General features: G+C 39.2%; 1 protein-coding gene across 1 annotated transcript; it reads left to right on the top strand.

Moving 5' to 3' along the window:
* The first annotated feature begins 631 nt into the window (after window positions 1-631).
* LOC140893412 (nudix hydrolase 26, chloroplastic-like) lies at window positions 632-1,877 on the top strand. Its single transcript, XM_073302484.1, has 4 exons — window positions 632-762; window positions 840-890; window positions 1,056-1,148; window positions 1,779-1,877. The coding sequence occupies exons 1-4, from the start codon at window positions 697-699 to the stop codon at window positions 1,875-1,877; spliced, it is 309 nt and encodes a 102-aa protein (XP_073158585.1). The 5' UTR covers window positions 632-696.
* The last annotated feature ends 22,309 nt before the right edge of the window (window positions 1,878-24,186 follow it).

Below are 24,186 nucleotides of genomic sequence, written 5' to 3' on the forward strand. Positions count from 1 at the left end.
ATACTCACATTTATGTATTGGGAGATTAGGTCTCTCACGTTTTTGTTTTTATCTTGGATACCTTTGGGTTTTGATTTGATCGGGTTGAACCCAAAATTTGATCCAAAGAAATAAAGTTGATCGAGTCCGTTTCGAGTGAACCCGGGTTGACACGCTTTTTTTAAATTATTTTTTTAGAGACTTGAGAAAGATTTATTATATTTTTATATAATATATGTTTGAAAAAAAAAATTATCGTACACTGATATCATAATTTTTCATCACATAATATTTATTTAGTAAAATTTTGATTATTTGAACAATTGTTTGTTGAGTTTGTCTTACGAGACAGTCTCACGAATTATTATTCGTGAGATATTTACAATAAAAAATAATATTTTTTTTATTTGTGACCCAAATTGAAGATTCATCTCACAAATTTGGCAATTGAAGTTTTTGTGTTGTTTATTTTTTGTAATAAGTACACTTTAAAATTCTTATAATTATAATTAGACTTTTAAATGTAAATGTTATATATGTGAGATTTTGTTATTTTTACCACTTCATTTTGGAAGGGCATTGCAGTAATTACATATCGTGACTAAAAGCAAGGTAAAGTAAGACAGCGTTATGGCTTTCGTTCGACCTTTCCTTCATTCTCATCCAGCTTCTCTTTTCCTCCGACGAACCAACACATTCGTTCCATTCTCCTTATCCATGGAAAACCCACCTCAAGATTACCGAAGAAATGTCGGGATTTGTCTCATCAACCCATCTAGAAAGGTGGGTCGATGTTTATTTCTTGGATTTCTATTGGCTCTGTGTCTGTGTCTGATGATTTTTATGTGGATTTGTGCTAGATTTTTGCTGCTTCCAGGCTTGATATACCAAATGCTTGGCAGATGCCTCAGGTGAGTTTCAGATATGGATATTATATTGACGAAAATGTGGTTGGGATTTGAGAAATCGACGGGACTTACGTAAAACCCAGAATTTTAATTGGTGGATTTTGTTTTGTTTTGTTTTTTTTCTTATGCTAATCTTCTCTTACTTTTAAAGTTCAATCTGCTTCTTAGGGAGGAATTGATAAAAATGAGGATCCTAGGACTGCCGTCATGAGGGAGTTGAGAGAAGAAACTAGAGTTACCTCTGCTGATATTGTGGCTGAGGTACAACTTGTTTCAATTCGAAGTGTTGACTTTACGAGTTTTTATTTCTGAAAAAGACATTAAGGTTTGATAAGGAAAGCGTTATAAATTAAAGGTGCTTGCCCCCATTCTGTTCTTCCCCGTGGCTAAGAAGAGGACTTAATGAGATTTCAAAGACTATAATGATTTGATCTCGGAAAACTATCTTGATTAATTTTGTACTTGTCTTGTGGTGCACTTTTTTTAAACACCTTACAACCGGGGAAGAGATTCGGTGTCGAAATGCATAAATTTTCTCTTTACTGTAAGCGACGATAGGTTCCCCATTACCAGTTATGGACTAGTTTGTGTGGGAGCTTTGATTACATTTAGCGAAAAAATTTCTTCGCCACGGTTGAAAAATGTTCATTCAACAGTAAATTGTAGTATGAGTGGTTGGAGTTTAATTAGTTTATATATTCTTTGACATTTTTCAAGTTAAGGCATTGAAAAAGTTAAACAGAAAGTCGAAAAGGTGTAGTTTTTCCAAACAAAATGGAAGCTTTTTATTATGTGGATATGTCCAAAATCGAAAAATTCTGACCCTTTCTTCAACGTGATTTATGGTGTAATGCATCATTGAGCTAGTCTTAAAGACAATTCCATCTTCAGGTGCCGTATTGGTTAACGCATGATTTCCCTCCAGAATTCAGGGAAAAACTTAAGCAACAATGGGGTTCAGACTGGAAAGGTCGAGCACATAAATGGTAAGTACTTGTGCCTACTTGAACCATCATAAACTCAATTTTGAACAGTGGACTTTTTATGCTGCTGGCTGCTGCTTTCGGGGTTGAGGTCACTTAAGTTGCAGTTTTTTCTTCCCAATTTTTGAATCGAAGTAGACCACAGATCAAATCTACACCTCTTTTATTTTCCCTTTGAACAGATAGGGATTCGTTATACGATCCTGATAGATTTAAACTCGAAATGCCTCCTTTTCCCAATCATTTAACAAAATAAATAAACATGTATTTTAATACATGAAATATCAACTTTTAAATCATTCACACAACACATAAAATTATTTAATTAAGAATAACTATTAAATCATGATTAAATAAAATAAAATACTTAAAATTCATTTATAATTTCATTAATAAATCATGAATAGATTTATGGATTTTTTGGGTATTACAGTGCAGGTCAACAGATCAATTAATTGTACTTGAATAACCAACTTTCAGCTACAGCATTTAGCACACCACCAAAAGAGGGTTCTGAACTAAAATAAAGATCCGAAGAACTTCCAATCATAGAAAGAATAACATGCACTATCGGTGCCATCAATTTACCACCCGAGATGATGCTGAAGAAGGCATTGGGAATATGATATCAAGCCATATACATTAGCATGGTTGTTGGAAAAAAAAAAAGCTTACATTTTCTTTTGCTTAAGAACTCTCATAGCTCTAGCTTTGACAGCTTCTTGCGCAGGACCTGGTCGTGTATTTTTTATCTGCTCTTTATATCTCACTAGCTCAGAATCAAGTTTCTTGATCTTATCATCAACACTGTCACCTCTTTTGCCAATGTACAACAAAGATCATGAGCAGATTTTATCCAAAAATTATTGAAGCCCCAAATCACGATTACAATTTGGGACCCATAAAACAAAAAAGCAACACAATTCTCAACATAAAACAATCACAAGTCAATCATGATATACATACAAGCAATGAAAGAAAGAGACAAACGCGATCGGTGGTGTCTTGAATGGATGGAGAAGGTTCTTTATCTTTCTTGGCCCCAAAAACTCTCTCATTCTATCAATTACAATTATAGGAATTAGGGTTTTGGAATTGATCAAATAAAGAAACACTGTGTGGAAGAGAATAAGATTAATTGTTTGGAGAGCTAAGGAAAGTGCTGAATGGAATGGGTTGGCCAAATTAATTGTTTATTTCAAAGAAAATTTGAAATCCGAATTATTTTTCACAAAATACATATGCAAAGGGGCATTTAAAAAAATGACCTTATTTGGTCTTCATTTTTGGTCAAATGACCTTAATTTTTTTTTTTAAGTCAATGACCTCCATTTTGATTAAAAATACATTAATCTTAATTTAGACTTAACTAATTATTGTACTTTATAAAAAATAAAATAAATAAAATAATTATATATTCTAATTAATGTGATTTGTCAAATTCAAATTTAAAGTGTACGTTGCCTCTCTCTCCTATTGTTTTCTCTATTTTTCATCGGTTCATGCGTTTTCTTCTCTTCTCCGATTCCATTGATTTCTTCTTTGTCTTTTCATTTTCATCAACTTAACATCATTTCTTTTCTGGGTTCCATTCACAAGCTTTTTCCCCTAATTTTTTAAATTTGTATGCAGATTCTGTGATAATCTTCTTTTCTTCTAGTTTTAATTCACCTTCTGTGATTTTTTTTTCTCCATTCACAAGCTAGGTATACATATTTTTCCTCTAATTCTCTTTTTGTAAGCTTGCATGCAGATTTTGTAATGGTCTTCTTGTTTATAACATTGATCTTTTATGGTCTTCGTATTTAGATAATGGTTCTGTAGTTATGTACTATGATTAGTGTGATTATATCATGGTTGTTGTGGATGGTCTCTGTAGTTTATAATAGTATCGCATAGTTATATGATTGTCTCATAGTCTAGCCGGTTGTTGTAGATGGTCTCCGTAGTTTTATAATGGTCTCCATAGTTTTATAATGTCTCCTACCTTGCTATGGATGGTCTCCGTAGTTTTATAATGGTCTCCTACCTGGCTGTGGATGGTCCCGTAGTTTATGATGGTCTTTCATAGCTAGCCTTGCTGTGGATGCTTGTTGTGGATGGTCTCCGTAGTTTTTTAACGGTCTCCATAGTTTTATAATGGTCTCATGGTTATATGATTGTCTCCTACCTTGTCATGGATGGTCTATGTAGTTTTATAACGGTCTCTCGTTGTTATATGATGGTCTCCTAAACTTGTCATGTGTGAGACCCCGTTTCTAATCTTCTATACTCGATTAATTAAACACAATCGAACATGAGGAGCCGCGGAAAAGCGAATCAAAATTTTTTTTTTTTAAAAGATCGCGCGCCCAATCCTCGCGGAACAATGGCGCGCCCGCGCCGCCCTCTCGAGCTGCAGAAATCCAGGGCACGAAAAATCTTTACAAACTCAATTCAATGATCCCAGCAACCAAGGTTCAATCCATAACTCATACATTAAATAAGGGATTCGAAACACCAACAAAACGCGATCAACCAAACAAGTTCGACAACATAATTCGATCGACTAATCAAAACAATACAAGTCCAAAAGGACACAACCCTAAGACACGGTGTCTCACTTCTATCATCTCACCCCGAACTAACCCAAACGACTTGGTCCTGCTCCTGATCCTCCTGTTGCCAAGTACACATACAAACAAAGACAACAGCCGGATAAACCGGTTAGAAATATAATTTCTAAGTAAAAGAGACAGACATGCAATATCGGATAAACACCTCAGATTGAAATGCAATAATCAATAACAAATCAAAATGAGAATGAATGAATGCATGACTTCAAATCTCGGGACTATCAAATCAGATAATCAAAATATCAATCGGTATTCTGTTGGGATCCCGGGGCCAAATCTTCACAACAACTCACCGACACACCCATTTGGGGTGGATGTCGTTCAACTCAACCCCTAGACTTCAGAGCAACTATATGAAGTATTCTGGTACTTGGAAAAATTCAAAATCCAAGACCACTTCAGTATAGCTCCCTAAATCGTCTAATTTCAAAACGAATCGAGAAATCGGCTCAATATGGATGCAAGTGTAAATAAAATGACCAATCCAATTCACACAAGCAAATAAACATGCAGTATGTGATTTTCAGGGCTCGAGAATCAATCGAACTCGAGTATTCAACCCCATTCTAATCAATGTCGTCTTTTACCTTTTAAGTCCGTTGAGGATTCAAATCGTCTTCGATTCTCAATCGATCAACTCCCAAGTCCGATTCAAACCCGAAACTCCAATCCAAATGTCAGAACGAAGCCCTCGTTGCGGTGATCGTGAAACTCAACTCGAAATCAAAATCTGACGGTCGGATCGTGCGAATTGGACAGAAGAAAAGCTTGAAAAGCTCCCACGGCTTTCGCTTCAGTACGTACGAAATGGAGAGGAAGGGAGAGGAAGGATGAGTGATGGTGAAGTGACTTGATAAGTCAACTTGCATGAGATATAATATAAAATCCAACTTTTGCATTTCGGTCCCTGAAACTCCCAATTCAATTCGATTCAATCCCGGCTCAATAAATCTCCAAAATAATTAATAATCAATTTCAATAATCACGAAAACTAATTTCAGGCCTTACAATTCCCCCCCTCTAAGATTCGATTTCGTCCTCGAAATCTGACAAATCATAGACTGAAACAAGAAAGAACCATACTGAAAAAGAACTCACCTCAATCGAACAATTCTGGAAATCGCTGCCTCATATCAGATTCGGTCTCCCAAGTTGCTTCTTCGACTCCGTGACGACTCCAGTGAATCTTCACTAACGAAATCGACTTGTTTCTGAGCTGCTTCTCTTTCCTATGAATCTGAATCGGTCGCTCAAAGTAACTTAGAGTCTCATCGAGTTCGGCCTCGTCTGGCTGAAGAACATGAGACGGATTCGGATGATATTTCCGCAACATCAAAACGTGAAACACATCATGGATGCCTGAAAGAGACAGAGGAAGAGCAATCTTATAGGCAAGATTGCCTATCTTCTCCAGAACCTCATACGGACCAATGAATCTCGGCGACAACTTTCCTCTTTTCCCGAATCTGACAGTGCCTCTGAACGGAGAAATATTCAGAAACACACGGTCTCCCTGATCAGAAGACAGCGGTCTGCATCTGACATTCGCGTACTTGGCCTGTCGATCTTGGGCTGTCTTCATCCTGATTCAAATCAACTTCACTTGCTCTGCCATGTCGCGAATCATATCTGGGCCCAACTCAGGTGATTCTAAAATCTCATCCCAAAACAACGGAGATCTGCACTTCTTCCCATACAAAGCTTCGAAAGGTGCCATTCCAATACTTGCCTGGAAGCTGTTATTGTACGAAAACTCCACTAGAGGTAAAGAATCCTGCCAACCTGAGCCAAAATCAAGCACTACTGCGCGAAGCATATCCTCCAATGTCTGGATCGTACGCTCGGACTGACCGTCGGTCTAAGGGTGATACGCTGTGCTCAAGTGCAAACGAGTACCCAATGCCCCCTGTAGACTGTGCCAAAAGTGAGAAGTGAACCTCGGATCTCTGTTTGATACTATCGACTTCGGCACGCCGTGCAATCTCACAACCTCTCTGACATACAACTCGGCCATCTGATCATGATGGTATGTCATACGGTAAGGAATGAAACAAGCAGATTTCGTCAACCGGTCAATCACTACCCAAATCGCATCACAACCTCTAACTGAACGCGGTAGCTTCGTGATGAAATCCATAGAGATGTGATCCCACTTCCATTCCGGAACTGGCAAACTGTGCAATAAGCCACCTGGTTTCTTCCTTTCAGCTTTCACTTGTTGACAATTCAGACAACGGGACACAAACCTCGCGACATCTCCTTTCAACTGCTTCCACCAAAACTGAGTCTTCAAGTCGTTATACATCTTCCGGCCTCTGGGATAAACACTGAACCGACTGCAATGCGCCTCTCGAAGAATACGCTGTCTCAACTCAGAAACATCGGGCACAACAATACGGTTATTCACGAATAGCACATCATCCCTGACCTGAAACTCTGACTGGTGACCTAATCTGACCCTCTCTATCGAACTCTGAATGCTCGGATCAGATCTCTGAGCCTCTCTGATCAACTGAAACAACTCTGGTTCGGCCTGAATCGCAAAAACTCTGATGGATCTCCTATCGGTCTCGAACTCCAAACCAGAAGTACAATAGTCTTCAATCAACTGAGAGACACCCCTCGTAGAAAGAGATAATGAACAAAGCTTCCGACTAAGAGCGTCTCAGCTGCATTCGACTTTCCAGGATAATACTTGATCTCACAGTTGAAGTCCTTAAGCAAATCCATCCATCTCCTCTATCTCATGTTCAGCTTGGACTGGGAAAACAAGTATTTCAGGCTTTTATGGTCAGAAAATATCTCAAACAACTCACCATAAAGATAATGGCGCTAGGTCTTCAAAGCAAAGACGATTGCGGCAAGCTCAAGATCATGGATCGGATAACGAGTCTCATGCGGCTTCAGCTGCCTCGAAGCATAAGCTATGACATGCTTCCTCTGCATAAGAATGCATCCAAGACCACGGTGAGAAGCATCACAGTAAACGGAATAACCTCCCTTACCTGATGGAATAGACAAGATCGGAGCGCTGATCAATCTCTTCTTCAATTCAATAAAACTGGCCTCGCATTCCTCGGACCAAACAAACGGTGCATTCTTCTGGGTCAACTGAGTAATCGGCTTTGCAATGGAAGAGAATCCCTCGATAAATCGGCGATAATAGCCCGCCAAACCCATAAAGGTTCGGATTTCTGGCACTGATGTCGGTCTCGGCCAATTCATAACTGCCTCGATCTTACTGGGGTCGACAAAAATTCCATCTCCTGATACAATGTGGCCTAGAAACACAACTCGGTCCAACCAGAACTCGCACTTTGATAGCTTAGCATACAACTGTTCGGCTCGCAAAACCTGCAATACAATCATCAAATGCTTTGCATGATCTGAACGGTTCTTCGAATAGATTAGAATATCGTCAATGAAGATAATGACGAACTCATCCAAATATCGCTGAAAGATACGATTCATCAGATCCATAAAAACTGCTGGAGCATTGGTCAAACCAAATGGCATGACTATGAACTCGAAATTCCCATATCTGGTTCTGAAAGCTGTCTTAGGCACATCCTCGCCGCGAACTCTCAGCTGATGATACCCTGATCTCAGATCTATCTTCGAATACACTGAAAAACCCTGTAGTTGGTCAAAAAGATCGTCAATCCTAGGTAGAGGATATTTGTTCTTGACCGTCGCTTGATTCAACTGGCGATAGTCGATGCAAAGTCGCATAGAACCATCTTTGTGGGAACCTCGGGTTGCTAATCTCATCTTAGGGAAATTAACGATTAATAAACAATTAATCATGTATTTAAAAGAATACTCAAACCAAAAAAAAAAAATTTAAAATATTGCACCTCGCTCGATCGGTTAAATCCTACCGGTCGAGCGAGAAGAAAATCTCTCTTCTCGGGTCTGAGCATATTTTGGTCTCACTCGATCAGTCAAATCCTGCCGATCGAGCGAGCAAGAAAAATCAAGTTTCTGTTTAAGAAAAATAGGCCTCGCTCGATCGGTGAAATCTTGCCGATCGAGCGGGCTTCATTTCCAGAAAAACACAGCAGCTTCCTCTTGCTGTCAAAACCTGATACCATGGCAAGAATTTCACTATAAGTCAATTTCAAACTTGTTATAAAAGCTGAGAACATGAACATATACAAATAACCAAGTTCAAGCATAATATACTAGATTTTACAACCACTTCTAGATCACAAACTAATTCAAAGCATGAGATTACACAACTTGTTCAAAAGTTCTTCCAACACATCATACTAAAGTATTCTATCATGCTTGCCCAACTTCTAAGTGCATCTACAACCCGAGTCCTCACGTTCTAGACTCTCTCCCAGCTGTCAATGACATCGATGACTAGCTTCTGCCCCATCTGTTGTCATGCACACATACAAAACAAGACAACAACCGGATAAACTCCGGTGAGAAATCATTCTCAGTATAATCGACATATATAAAGCGTTAACAAAATCATATCAACTCTAATCATACTCGACTCAACAATAGAGTAAATAACGCATATATTGATTAAGAATTGATTCATAAAACGTCATTGCCATCAAGATTCGTAACCGATCTTGACATAGATATCCATCTATCGTAGCCATCCCGGCTAGAAAATAAGGTTAACCGCAACCTTGGCATAGAATCAATTCAATATACTATCATATCGACTCAAACTCAAAGATCCACTACCTGAGATGGATCGACAACGTCAAACATAAATCAAAACATATCAAGTATGTGGTTTTTTTGCGGGTCAACTCAAGAATAATCGTTCTTGAGTTTCAAAGTCCCTAACTCGCGATGTCGTCATTATACCTTAGAATATCTCGGTTCTGAATTCTTCAATCTAAAATATAACAATCAAAATACTCATATCAAACTTCATTCAAGCTTATTATATCAGAAACGAATCAAAACCCTCAATATATCGTCAATCAATCTCATTTCAAACCTCAACTTCTTCTTATTAGATTCAACTCGGCGTCTTGTATCGTTAGCCTTTCAACTCAACTGAAACTGAAGAATAAAAATGCTATAACATTCATAACAACTAAATAAAGACTTCAGCTCAAACATAGGCTATCAAAACAGCTTCAAAACACGATGCGACGGCGTAGCGATTGAAAATCGATAACCGACAAAATATCGACATCAATTCTATCTTCAAAACCATTCATACATGCATCTAACTCAATAAATCATCATCCAAATCAACCTAACATCAGCTATAAACTTCGAATCATAACTGAATTCAAGATTAAGAACAAATAGGATAAACTCTTCGATCCGGTTTCGAATATAGAATTGCATATACGTCGATAAACATGATCAAGAACTCAAAATCTGATATCTGTCAACTACTGATTTTGAAATCCATATAAAACAACACAAAACTTACACAAGATCGAAGCCCTCGTCAAAATTATTCCAAAACACTTTTCGGAATTGAAATTGGACAATCGGATCAAAAGTTACGACAATTTGAAAATCAACGTTTCAAAGAAAATGGAAGAAGATATCGGCTTCTGTTCAATTTTCTGAAAGTATATGCATATCACACGTATGCATGCTGATGAAGCAAATAATAATCCGATAACTTCAAGCCAATTCGCAATTTAGTCCCTCAATTCTTCAATATTTGCAATTTGGTCCTCGACCCTTATTTTAATTCAATTTCAATCCTAATTAATTTAAGAATATTATAATTTAAATCAAAACTCTAAATATTTCCAAATTAAATATACTCGGATTAAAATTAAATTATCTCTGATTATATTAAATAATCCTGGATTAAATAAAATAATCTCGGGCCTTACATTTCTCCCCCACTAAGACATGAGTTTGTCCTCGAATTCATAAACAGTATAGATATGCAGTCTGTATACTCATAAGAATAAAGAATAACAGAAAACTGAATAAGAACTCACATCAATGGAATAGATAAGAAAATCTCTGTCTCATATCATCTTCAACTTCCCACGTCGCTTCTTCAACTCCGTGCCTACTCCATTGAATCTTAACCAATGAAATGGTCTTCGTTCGGAGTTGCTTTGTCTTCCTATCGAGAATCTGAATAGGTTGCTCGAAATAGCTAAGAGTGTCATCCAACTAAGCTTCATCAGATCGAATCACATGAGATGCATCAAATATATACTTCCTTAACATCGATACATGAAAGACATCATGTATTCTAGATAAAGACATAGGAAGAGCGAGTCGATAAGCTAGATTGCCTATCTTTTTGAGAATCTCATATGGCCCAATATATCGTGGAGATAACTTTCCTCGTTTGCCAAATCTGACTGTGCCCCTGAACGGTGAAATCTTCAGAAACACTCTATCTCCCTGATCAAAAGATAATGGCCGTCGTCGTACATTCGCATATCTGGTTTGTCTATGCTGCGCTTTTCTCATTCTCTGCTGTATCAACTTCACTTTCTCAGTCATCTGTCTAATCAAATCTGGCCCTAATTCAGGTACCTCAGAAACATCATCTCAATACAGTGGAGATCGGCACTTCTTCCCATATAACGCTTCAAATGGAGCCATCTTGATACTCGTCTGATAACTATTGTTATAAGAAAATTCCACGAGTGGTATAGAATCTTGCCATGTAGTACCAAAATCAAGTACTACAGCTCAACATATCCTCAAGCGTCTGAATAGTTCGTTCAGATTGACCGTCAGTTTGAGGATGGTAAGCAGTACTTAAATGTAAGCGCGTACCTAGAGCTTCCTATAGGCTATGCCAAAAGTGCAAAGTGAATCTCGGATCTCGGTCAGAAACTATAGATTTTGGCACACCGTGTAGTCTTACCACTTCTCAAATATAGAGATCTGCCATTTGATCATGACGATAAGTCATTCGGTAAGGAATAAAGCACGCAGATTTTGTCAATCTGTCGATGATCACCCAAACAGCATCGCATCCTCGAGATGATCGTGACAATTTCGTCACAAAGTCCATGGAAATGTGGTTCCATTTCCATTCAGGAATCGATAAACTCTGTAATAGGCCACCTGGTTTCTTTCTTTCAGCCTTCACCTGTTGGCAATTCAAACATTTGGATACAAATTCAGTCACGTCAGACTTCATTTGTTTTCACCAGTACTGATTCTTCAAGTCGTTGTACATCTTTCTGCCTCCAGGGTGAACACTGAAGCGACTACAATGGGCTTCTTTCAAAATTTTCTATCTCAAGTCTGAAATATTGGGAACAACTATTCGGTTATTCACATACAAGATATCATCGTCACTAACCTTGTACTCAGACTGATGTCTTGATCGGATCATTTCAATTGATTTCTGTACATTCTGATCGGCTTTCTGTGTTTCTTTGATACGAATCAGCAATTCTGGCTCAGCACTGATTGCATATACTCTCATCGGCCTTCTATTTGTCTCAAATACATACCCAAAAATACAACAATCCTCAATCAAATTAGATGCACCTACCGTAGACAAGGATAGAGCACACACCTTTCTACTCAGGGCATTCGCTGCTGCATTAGATTTCCCTGGATAGTATTTCATTTCACAATCAAAATCCTTCAATAAATCAAGCCATCGTCGTTGTCTCATATTCAATTCGGATTGTGAGAACAGATATTTTAGACTTTTGTGATCAGAAAATATTTCAAACTTCTTGCCGTATAAGTAATGTCTCCAGATCTTCAATGCAAAGACGATTGCAGCCAATTCAAGATCATGAATCGGATACCTGACTTCATGTGGTTTCAGTTGTCGAGAAACATAAGCTACAACATGTCCTTTCTGCATTAAAATACATCCCAAACCCTGGTGAGAAGCATCACAATATACAACAAAATCACCAGTACCTGTAGGGATTTTCAAAACTGGCGTTGTAGTCAATCTCTTCTTTAGTTCGATAAAACTCCTTTCACACGCCTCAGACCAAATAAATGGTGCATTTGTCTGTGTAAGCTGTGTAATAGGCTTCGCTATTGATGAAAAATCTCGAATGAATCGACGGTAATAACCAGCTAAGCCCATAAAACTTCGAATTTCTGGCACAGATGTCGGTCTCTGCCAACTAATCATAGCTTCAACCTTACTTGAATCAACTGAAATGCCATCTCCTGAAATTATATGACCAAGAAAAACAACTCTCTGCAACCAAAATTCACATTTGGATAACTTGGCATACAATTTCTCTTCTCTTAATGTTCTCAGTACAATTCGGAGATGATCAGCATGTTCACACAGATTCTTAGAGTATATCAAAATATCATCGATAAAGATAATCACAAAGTCGTCTAAATATCTTTGAAATACTATATTCATCAATCCCATAAAAACTGGTGGTGCATTCGTTAGACCAAAAGTCATGACTATGAATTCATAATGGCCATACCTGGTTCTAAATGCAATCTTAGGAATGTCCTCGTCTCTAACCCTCAACTGATGATAACCGGATCGTAGATCAATCTTCGAATATATCGACGATCCCTGCAATTAATCAAATAAATCATCGATACGAGGTAAAGGATAACGATTCTTTACCGTTGCTTTGTTCGATTGCCGGTAGTCAATACATAATCTCATCGATCCGTCCTTCTTTCTAACAAATAATACTGGAGCACCCCATGGGGATACACTCAGTATGATATATCCTTTGGCCAACAAATCTTCAAGTTGATCTTTCAGTTCTTTCAGTTCAATCGGTGCCATTCGGTATGGTGCTTTCGATATCGGCTGTGTACCTGGCATCAATTCAATACCGAAATCTACCTCTCTGAATGGTGGCAATCTCGGAATCTCGTCAGGGAATACATCGGCAAACTCATTTACCACTGGCAGATCAGTCAATTTCGGACTAGTCTTCAGTACATCAACTACATAGATCAGAAATCCCTCTGCTCCCTTCTGTAACAAATCAGTCATAGCAATAACAGATATCAAGGGAATTTTAGATCTAGCACCCTTACCATAAAATTTCCATTCGTCAGCCATCGCTGGTCTGAACCTCACTATCTTCTGAAAACAGTCAACTGTTTCTATGTACTTGGTTAACATATCAATACCGATTATACAGTCAAAATCAGACAAACCAAGAACGATACAGTCAAGCTCAACTTCATTACCTTCGTATTGTAGTACAAAGTTTCTAACAGACTTCACTGATACTATACCTTTTCCCAATGGTGAAGATATAGACACTACAATAGTTAATGACTCAACAGGCAATGAATACAATGTAACAAATTGTTCAGAAACGAAGGTATGCGACGCACCAGTATCAAATAAGACATAGTTAGGATAACCATAAAGAGAATAGTTACCTGCAATCACATCGTCCGGTGCCGCTTGTGGTTGCTCCTCTGTCAATGCAAACACTCGTGCTTGTTGCCTCGGAGGTTGATTCACAGTCTGACCTCCTCCTCTACACTGTGCTGCAGACTGTGGTTGGAAAGAGTGTACTGAAGTTACTTGTCTATCAGTATGAGCTACTGGTCTAGATGATCCAGTACCCTGAGCACCTTCAAAACCTCGTTGTGGAAAGACTCTCGCAAAGTGTCCCATCTTGTTGCAAATATGACAACTTCCAAATACACCTCGACATTGTTCATTGGTATGTCGACCTCCACATCTAGTGCAATAAACATCTGACCTCTGTTCAGCTCTAGACTGTCGGGAACTACCTGAACTAGAAGAGCTACTACCACCTGATCTCTTGAACTATTTGCTCTTACCCTTGAAGAAACTTTTCTTTCCACTGCTGCTACCTCCAGCTTCAAATCGAGGTGGCTGTGGAATCTGTGGCTGTTCTTGTGGTTGCTTCATAGGTTGGGGAACAAACTGAGCTCCTCTTTGTTTCAGTATTCCTGCTTCTGCACCCTTTGCATGATTCAGAGCATCAGGAAAGGTACTTGTTCTTCCCGAATTTACAAGAGTAAACACGTCAGGATTCAAGCCATTTATAAATTGATCGGCTTGAGCTTCATCACTGGCAGCAACATGTGGAGCAAACTTCATCAAACTCGTAAATTTTTCAACATAATCTTCGATATTCATTTGGCCCTGTTGCAAACTTGCGAATTCCGCTCCCTTGTCCTTCCGATAAGACACAGGAAAGAAACGCTGATATAAAGCAATTTTAAATACAACCCAAGTAATAACAGTACCTCGGTTTTCAAATGCTTTCTTTGTCGCTACCCACCAATTCTTCGCAAGGCCATGTAGTTGATGGATTACCAATCTCACTCGTCGTTCATCCGCATAATCAAGTGACTCAAATAACTGCTCTATATCCTCCAGCCAGTTCTCACAGTCAACAGAGTTCTCAGTCCCTTGTAGTGTCGGTGGTTTAAAGGACTGAAATCGCTTCAAAAGCTTCTCCATTGGATTGGCATCACCAAACATATCAACAGAAGTACTAATCTGTCCATGTTCAGTTGCTGTCACTGGGACCTGTGCAGCATTTGTCTGTTCTGGTTCATTCACTGCCAATGTCTGTCTAACTCTCGGTGCTGGTCGGGGAGGCATATCTGATAAACAAATAGATTAGTGCACAGTTCATCATATCATAACACATTTCTGTTTCAGTTCCTCCTCTGATTAGCACAATTATGTCTTCTCAAGAGATCGAGTTCTGATTCATACTCATTCAATACATGCTATTACTTCAATCAGATAATCAAATAGCATGTAATTCAAAACATTGTACGACAAATTCTTCACAAATTATCACAACATCATGTGACAATTTAACATTTGTAATCAATGAATCATATACCATACAAGTATGAAATCAATAAATAAATCAGAATATATGACTCGATCTACCCCGCTCATCTATTCTCAGTCCGAGAAACTTATCGCTCTGATACCACCTGTTGTGGGGACCTCGGGTTGCTAATCTCATTTTAGGGCAATTAACGATTAATAAACAATTAATCATGTATTTAAAAGAATACTCAAACCAAAAAAAAAAATTTTAAAATATTGCACCTCGCTCGATCGGTTAAATCCTACCGATCGAGCGAGAAGAAAATCTCTCTTCTCGGGTCTGAGCATATTTTGGTCTCGCTCGATCGGTCGAATCCTGCCGATCGAGCGAGCAAGAAAAATAAAGTTTCTGTTTAAGAAAAACAGGCCTCGCTCGATCGGTGAAATCTTTCCGATCGAGCAGGCTTCATTTCCAGAAAAACACAGCAGCTTCCTCTTGCTGTCAAAACCTGATACCATGGCAAGAATTTCACTATAAGTCAATTTCAAACATGTTATAAAAGCTGAGAACATGAACATATACAAATAACCAAGTTCAAGCATAATATACTAGCTTTTACAACCACTTCTAGATCACAAACTAATTCGAAGCATGAGATTACACAACTTGTTCAAAAGTTTTTCCAACACATCATACTAAAGTATTCTATCATGCTTGCCCAACTTCTAAGTGCATCTACAACCCGAGTCCTCACGTGCTAGACTCTCTCCCAGCTGTCAATGACGTCGATGACTAGCTTCTGCCCCATCTGTTGTCATGCACACATACAAAACAAGACAACAGCCGGATAAAATCCGGTGAGAAATCATTCTCAGTATAATTGACATATATAAAGCGTTAACGAAATCATAGCAACTCTAATCATACTCGACTCAACAATAAAGTAAATAACGCATATATTGATTAATAATTGATTCATAAAACGTCATTTCCATCAAGATTCATGACCGATCTTGACATGGATATTCATCTATCGTAGCCATCCCGGCTAGAAAATAAGGTTAACCGCAACCTTGGCATAGAATCAATTCAATATACTATCATATCGACTCAAACTCGAAGATCCACTACCTGAGATGGATCGAAAACATCAAACATAAATCAAAACATATCAAGTATGTGGTTTTTTTGTGGGCCAACTCAAGAATAATCGTTCTTGAGTTTCAAAGTCCCTAACTCGCGATGTCGTCATTATACCTTCGAATATCTCGGTTTTGAATTCTTCAATCTGAAATATAACAATCAAAATACTCATATCAAAATTAATTCAAGCTTATTATATCAGAAACGAATCAAAACCCTCAATATATCGTCAATCAATCTCATTTCAAACCTCAACTTCTTCTTATTCGATTCAACTCGGCGTCTTGTATCGTTAGCCTTTCAACTCAACTGAAACTGAAGAATAAATATGCTATAACATTCATAACAACTAAATAAAGACTTCAGCTCAAACATAGGCTATCAAAACAGCTTCAAAACATGATTCGACGGCGTAGCGATTGAAAATCGATAACCGACAAAATATCGACATCAATTCTATCTTCAAAACCATTCATACATGCATATAACTCAATAAATCATCATCAAAATCAACCTAACATCAGCTATAAACTTTGAATCATAACTGAATTCAAGATTAAGAACAAATAGGATAAACTCTTTGATCCGGTTTCGAATATAGAATTGATATACGTCGATAAACATGATCAAGAACTCAGAATCTGATATCTGTCAACTACTGATTTCGAAATCCATATAAAACAACACAAAACTTACACGAGATCGAAGCCCTCGTTCAAAGGATTCCAAAAAACTTTTCGGAATTGAAATCGGACAATCGGATCAAAAGTTACGACAATTTGAAAATCAATGTTTCAAAGAAAATGGAAGAAGATCTCGGCTTCTGTTCAATTTTCTGAAAGTATATGCATATCACATGTATGCATGTTGATGAAGCAAATAATAATCTGATAACTTCAAGCCAATTCGCAATTTAGTCCCTCAATTCTTCAATATTTGCAATTTGGTCCTCGACCCTTATTTTAATTCAATTTCAATCCTAATTAATTTAAGAATATTAGAATTTAAATCAAAACTCTAAATATTCCCAAATTAAATATACTCGGATTAAAATTAAATTATCTCTGATTATATTAAATAATCCTGGATTAAATAAAATAATCCCGGGCCTTACAGTCTTTCTTTCTCACAAAGAGCACTGGAGCACCCCAAGGCGATACGCTAGGTCGGATGTATCCCTTGGCAATCAGATCTTCTAACTGCTCCTTCAACTCTTTCAATTCTAATGGAGCCATTCGATAAGGCGCTTTCGAAATGGGCTGAGTACCTGGTGCAAGTTCGATGTTGAATTCGATCTCTCGAATCGGCGGCAAACCAGGAATCTCATCTGGAAAAACATCAGGAAATTCGCTAACCACCGGTATCTCAGTCAACTCAGGACTAGACCTCTGAACATCTACTGCATAAATCAGGAATCTTTCTGCTCCTCTCTGAAGCAAACAAGACATGGACAATGCAGAAATCAAAGGAATCCTGGATCGAGAACCCTTACCGAAAAACTTCCAATCATCTGCCATCTCAGGTCTGAAACGAACCACTTTCTGAAAGCAATCTACTGTCGTCCTATACTTGGTCAGAGCATCAATCCAGACAATACAGTCAAAATCAGATAATCCAAGTAAAATGCAGTCAATCTCAATCGAATTTCCTTCGGATTCTAATACACAGTTACGGACCAATCTCACCGACACAGTTTCCCCACCCAAAGGTGAAGTGATAGAAACGACATCAGATAATGGCTCAGCAAATAAATTATGCATCACGACAAATCTTTTAGAAATAAAATAGTGAAAAGCACCCGTATCAATCAAAACAAACGCAGGATAACCAAAGATCGAACAGTTACCTGCTATCACGTCATTCGGAGCTGCATTAGCCTCTGATCCTCTGTCAGGGAAAACACCCTCGCCTGCTGTCGAGGAAGTTGGTTATGATTCTGATTACCTCCCTGACAAGTCTGATGTTGGGGCTGAAAGGAATGAACTGCAGAAGCTGATCTCTCAGGCTGAGCTGGCGGTCGAGAAGAACTGCCGCTCTGAGCTCTATCAGATCCTCGCTGAGGACAGACTCTAGCAAAGTGACCCGGCTGCTGGCAGATATTGCAACTACCAAACACGCCTCGACACTAATCACTTGGGTGGCGTCCTCCACACTTGCTACACGATGCTCCTGAAAACCCTGAATTCTTTCCGGAACTGAACTGTCTAGAGCCACCGGAGCTCGATGAACTGCTCCCAGAATTCTTGAATTGCTTCCCCTTCGGTCGATACTGATCTCGCCTGTTTCTTCCACTGTTAACTCCCTCAACCCTCGGGGACTGATTTGATTGCTGAGAAGGTTAGTACTGATACTGGGACTGCTGAGGCTGAAACTGAACAGGCTGATTCTGAAAAGATCTTTGCTGCTGCTGAGGAGCTACCTGATTTCCTCATTGCATCAAAAGTCCCGCTTCGGCTCCCTTTGCCTGATCCATAGCATCTGCAAAGTTGTTGGGTCTCTCGGTATTGACCAAGGTAAAGATTTCAGGATTCAAGTCATTGATGAAATGATCGGCTTTGGCTTCCTCGTGATCAGCAATGTGAGGTGCAAACCTCAAGAGACTGTCAAACTTTCTCACGTACTCCTCGATACTCAGATTCCTTTGCTTCAGATTCGCAAATTCGGCACCCTTTTCCTTACGATACGAGACAGGAAAGAATCGCTTGTAGAACTCAGTCTTGAATAAATCCCAAGTGACAACGGTGCCTCGATTTTCATTTGCCCTCTTGTTTGTGGTCCACCAATTCTTGGCAACACCCTGAAGCTGGTGAATGACTAATCTGATTCTGCGGTCATCGGTATAGTCAAGGGAATCAAAGAGCTCATCGATGTCCTCTAGCCAACTCTCACAGTCAACGGAGTTCTCTATACCAGTCAAGGTAGGCGGTCGGAAAGATCAAAATCTCTTCAATAGAGTCTCCATTGGGGTTGCGGTTGCATCAAACTGATCCACTTCCGTACTACCCTGATCATTCGGAGGAGTTATTACTGGCGGCGGATTCTCAGTAGAAGGAGGAGTCAAAGGTGGTGGATTTCTTCTCACAGATCGTCGAGGTGCCATCTGATATCAAAGGTTAGGACACAATATCTCAAACTCAATCTCAATCTCAAAATCTCGGTGTCCAAACTCTGCTCTGAGTACTCATGAATCTCAATGATATCCAATGACAGATAATAGCACATTTATAGATATATATCACGTAATTCATGCTTTATAAATTAAATCACAAATCATGTAATTCAATTAATTCACGAATCAATAAAGCATGCTCGCACGTATTTAAAATAATCATTTAAATAAATCAATCACATGCGAGAATTCAATTCATGCGGACTCGATCTACCCCGCTCACTCTAGTTCAAATCCAAGAATCTTATCGCTCTGATACCACTTAATGTGAGACCCCGTTTCTTATACTCGATTAATTAAACACAATAGAACACGAGGAGCCGCGGAAAAGCGAATCAAATTTTTTTTTAAAAAAAAAAATATCGCGCGCCCGCGCCGGTACCTCGCCAAAAACAAGCGCTCCCGCGCCAGGAAATAGCGCGCCCGCGCCCAATCCTCGCGGAACAACGGCGCGCCCGCGCCAGTAACAGAGCGCCCGCGCCGCCCTCTCGAGCTGTAGAAATCCAGGGCACGAAAAGTCTTTACAAACTCAATTCAATGATCCCAGCAACCAAGGTTCAATCCATAACTCATACATTATATAAGGGATTCGAAACACCAACAAAACGTGTTGGAGAACGCGGCGATCAGATCAATCAGGATTGATACCCGGTGCAGCGGAAGTTTAAAATTTTTATATGGAACGATTCCATAATGGGTATCAACCTTACGATTAAATTTGTGTGTGTAAAAATTAAATAACGATTATAAATTTTTACCTCCAATCTCGAAGCGAGATTATGGACACCAACAGATTGCTCTGCTCTTGTTGTATATCCCTGGAACTGATGGACGAACTGTTCTTCAATCAGGTCCACGAACGGATATTTAATCCCTCTGATAGATTGCACTAGAAAATCTATCAGAAGTTTCTACGAAGAGATTAACGAATTTGATTCGTTAAACCAGACTGTAATTCAAAATTCACAGACTGGATTTTACCGAGCAGAGGGGAGAGGGGGTCGGCCACTTCAGAGGAAAATCACTAGGGTTTTTCGAAAATTTTGTGACCTGTTGTGTATAATTTCTGTACTGCAATAACTTATTTATAATGTAGGCCGCTAACAGCTTAGGGCCCATTAGTCATAAGTTCAAGCCTGACAAGCAAAGCCCGCATGTTCAGAAATTAATATAAAATTCATCGTGACTCTGATTGATAAACCGATTTTACCAATGTTCACAGAAACCATTTCTGCACCTTTTAAAGTCAAGATAAATTTTTCTGAATCCGAATTCAGTGATTTCCAAAAATGCCCATCCCTATGTCATTTTAGGAAATCTTACTCCTCTACTCATAATTAAGAAGTTCAACTTCTTTGTTCATTAAATTTAACTCTTTAAATTTAACTATCTCAATGGGGATTAAAAATCCATTACTCTGTGTGACCCTCAATGGTTCAGGGATACAGCTAGCCGTGGGCTCACAACTCCTTGTGACTCGGAACAACGATTTCCGACTTGCCCATCGAATCATGGTAAGAGAGCCTAGCAACATCGCCCCATGATTCCCTAGGTATCACTGATAGTGCCTACAAGAACCAATAGATTTTGGTTAGCGTACAGTACGGTCCCTTCATCCATATATCCCGATCGAATCAACAACCATTGGTAAATCGAGAGTCGTTCGAGATTCGATAACTATGCAATACATCTTGAAGATCAAATAGTGACATCGCATGTGTTACTAAGAAACCATTTCTTAAAACACATCATGTACTCTGGCCAGAGATTCATCACACTAATATCTCCTTAGATCGCATAGGATATCCACACTCGCAAGTATGTGGTGAATCCTTGACAACAAAGCATCGACTCCTATATGTGTTGTAACTGTACCCAATCCCGACACCTGATGACCCCAATAGAGTCGGTAAACGAGTCAAAGCACAGTACTAGCATATAGAGTCTCAATGATGTTTCAAGTAGTAAGGACTAATGGTGTACAACCAAAACCGCGGACTTTATCCACTCGATAAGTGATAACCACTTGGAAAATCCGGATAGGGTAGTTCGATCATTCATCGTATGAATATCCATTTGCATGCTTCGAACATCTCTATGTTCCTTACCAATGAAACGTGGTACTCTGCATCGCAAATGCTAGTCTCAAACTCGAGCAATCCTTATCCTTATTATCGGACGGCTCAATCGACTAGGAACAGTTTAGAATATACAGTGACTATAAGATGTGTTTCATGATAGACATCTCCATGTTCTACCACATCTTACATACACTATAGTATATTCAAGGTCTTTATCAAAACAACAATAGTATATCACAATATAACAATATGAAGAAAGATAAAGTCATTGCCATGAATAAAAGTGTAAATTATATTAAACAAAAGATTGTTTATACGAAGAGTCATCAAAGCCCTTAGCCACAAGTTGGCTCACCGGGCACCCACTCTTTCAATCTCCCACTTGCCCTATAGCCAACTAGTCATACTACGTAGACCCATTGCTTTGCGATGTTTGTCAAATAATGGTCCTGGCAAGGGCTTAGTAAGTGGATCAGCGATATTGTCTGCAGAGGCCACTCTTTCGACAGTGATGTCTCCTCTTTCCACAATCTCCCGGATGATGTGGTATTTCCTCAGTACGTGTTTGGATCTTTGATGAGACCTTGGTTCCTTTGCCTGAGCAACGGCACCCGTGTTGTCACAGTACACCGGGACTGGACCAACAACTTCAGGAATGACGCCCAACTCTTGGACGAAATTCCTCATCCAAACGGCCTCTTTTGCAGCAGCTGATGCTGCAATGTATTCTGCTTCAGTGGTGGAATCCGCTGTGGTGTCCTGCTTGGAACTCTTCCAAGAGACAGCACCGCCATTGAGCATGAACACAAATCCAGAGGTTGACTTCGAGTCATCCACGTCACTTTGGAAGCTAGAGTCGGTATAGCCTTCCAATTTTAGTTCTCTTCCTCCATATACCATGAACATATTCTTAGTCCTTCGTAAGTACTTAAGAATATCCTTCACGGCTTTCCAAAGCATTTGACCGGGATTAGCTTGATATCTGCTCGTGACACTCAGAGCAAATGCTACATCCGGTCTGGTAGATATCATCCCATACATGATACTACCTATGGCTGACGCATATGGTACATGTGTCATTTTCTTTATCTCTTCATCCGTCTTGGGACACATAGACTTGGATAGAAAAACTCCATGACACATGGGTAGATGTCCTCTCTTGGACCCATCCATTGAAAACCGTTTCAATATGGTGTCGATGTAGGTTGATTGAGTGAGTCCTATCATTCTCTTAGATCTATCTCTATAGATCTGTATCCCTAGAATATAGGATGCCTCACCCAAATCCTTCATCGAGAATCTACCTGATAACCATATCTTTGTTGACTGCAACATCCCTACGTCATTCCCAATGAGTAGGATGTCATCAACATAAAGTACTAAGAATGTCACCGCATCCTTAACTACTTTCTTGTACACGCATGGTTCCTCCGGGTTCTTGATGAAACCAAAATCCTTTATTGTTTCATCAAATTTCTGGTTCCAACTTCTTGATGCTTGTTTTAGACCATAAATTGATCTCTGAAGCTTGCATACCTTATGCTCGCTTCCCATGGATGTGTATCCCTCAGGCTGCTTCATATAGATTTTTTCCTTAATGTCTCCATTAAGAAAAGCAGTCTTCACATCCATTTGCCATATCTCATAGTCATACCAAGCAGCTATGACAATAAGGATTCTTATGGACTTGAACATTGCAACTGGTGAAAAGGTTTCATCATAGTCAACTCCTTGTCTTTGAGTATAACCTTTCGCCACCAATCGCGCCTTGTAGGTCAATACCTTACCATCAGGCCCAAGCTTTCTCTTGTAGATCCATTTACACCCTATTGGAACAATTCCATTGGGAGGATCTACTAAAGACCAAACTTGGTTTGTATGCATCGAATCTATTTCCGACTGCATAGCTTCAAGCCATAAATTTGAATCCGCATCAGAAATTGCTTCCTTGAAGTTTCTTGGATCACATCCAATATCGGGTTCATCTTGATCCCCTTCAAGAAGAAGACCATATCGAATAGGAGGTCTAGAAGTCCTTTCGGATCTTCTAAGTATAGGCGTGTCCATCAATGGTTCCTGAGGTGTAGGATTGTTATTTTGTATTTCGGGTTCTTCTCGAATTTCTTCGAGTTCCATCATCTCGCCTTTCTTATCCAATAAGAACTCCTTCTCCAAGAAGGTGGCATTCCTTGAAACAAACACCTTTGTTTCAGCAGGATAATAGAAATAATATCCGATTGAATTCTTCGGATACCCTACAAAATAACATAAGCTGGATCGACTATCCAACTTATCTCCCACTGTCCGCTTCACGTAAGCAGGACATCCCCAAATCCTCAAGTACGAATACTTAGGAGCTTTGCCATTCCATAACTCGTATGGTGTTTTGTCCACTGCTTTAGTGTGGACGTTGTTCAACAACAATACCGCCGTTTCAAGCGCATAGCACCAAAATGAAGGTGGAAGCTCAGTGAAACTCAGCATGGATCGAACCATGTCCAACAAAGTTCGATTACGACGCTCCGATACACCATTCAACTTTGGTGTCATAGGAGGAGTCCACTGAGAGAGAATCCCATTCTCTTTTAGATAGTCCAAA

Source organism: Henckelia pumila, chromosome 3 (assembly GCF_033568475.1).
Source record: "Henckelia pumila isolate YLH828 chromosome 3, ASM3356847v2, whole genome shotgun sequence".
Lineage (NCBI taxonomy): Eukaryota > Viridiplantae > Streptophyta > Magnoliopsida > Lamiales > Gesneriaceae > Henckelia > Henckelia pumila.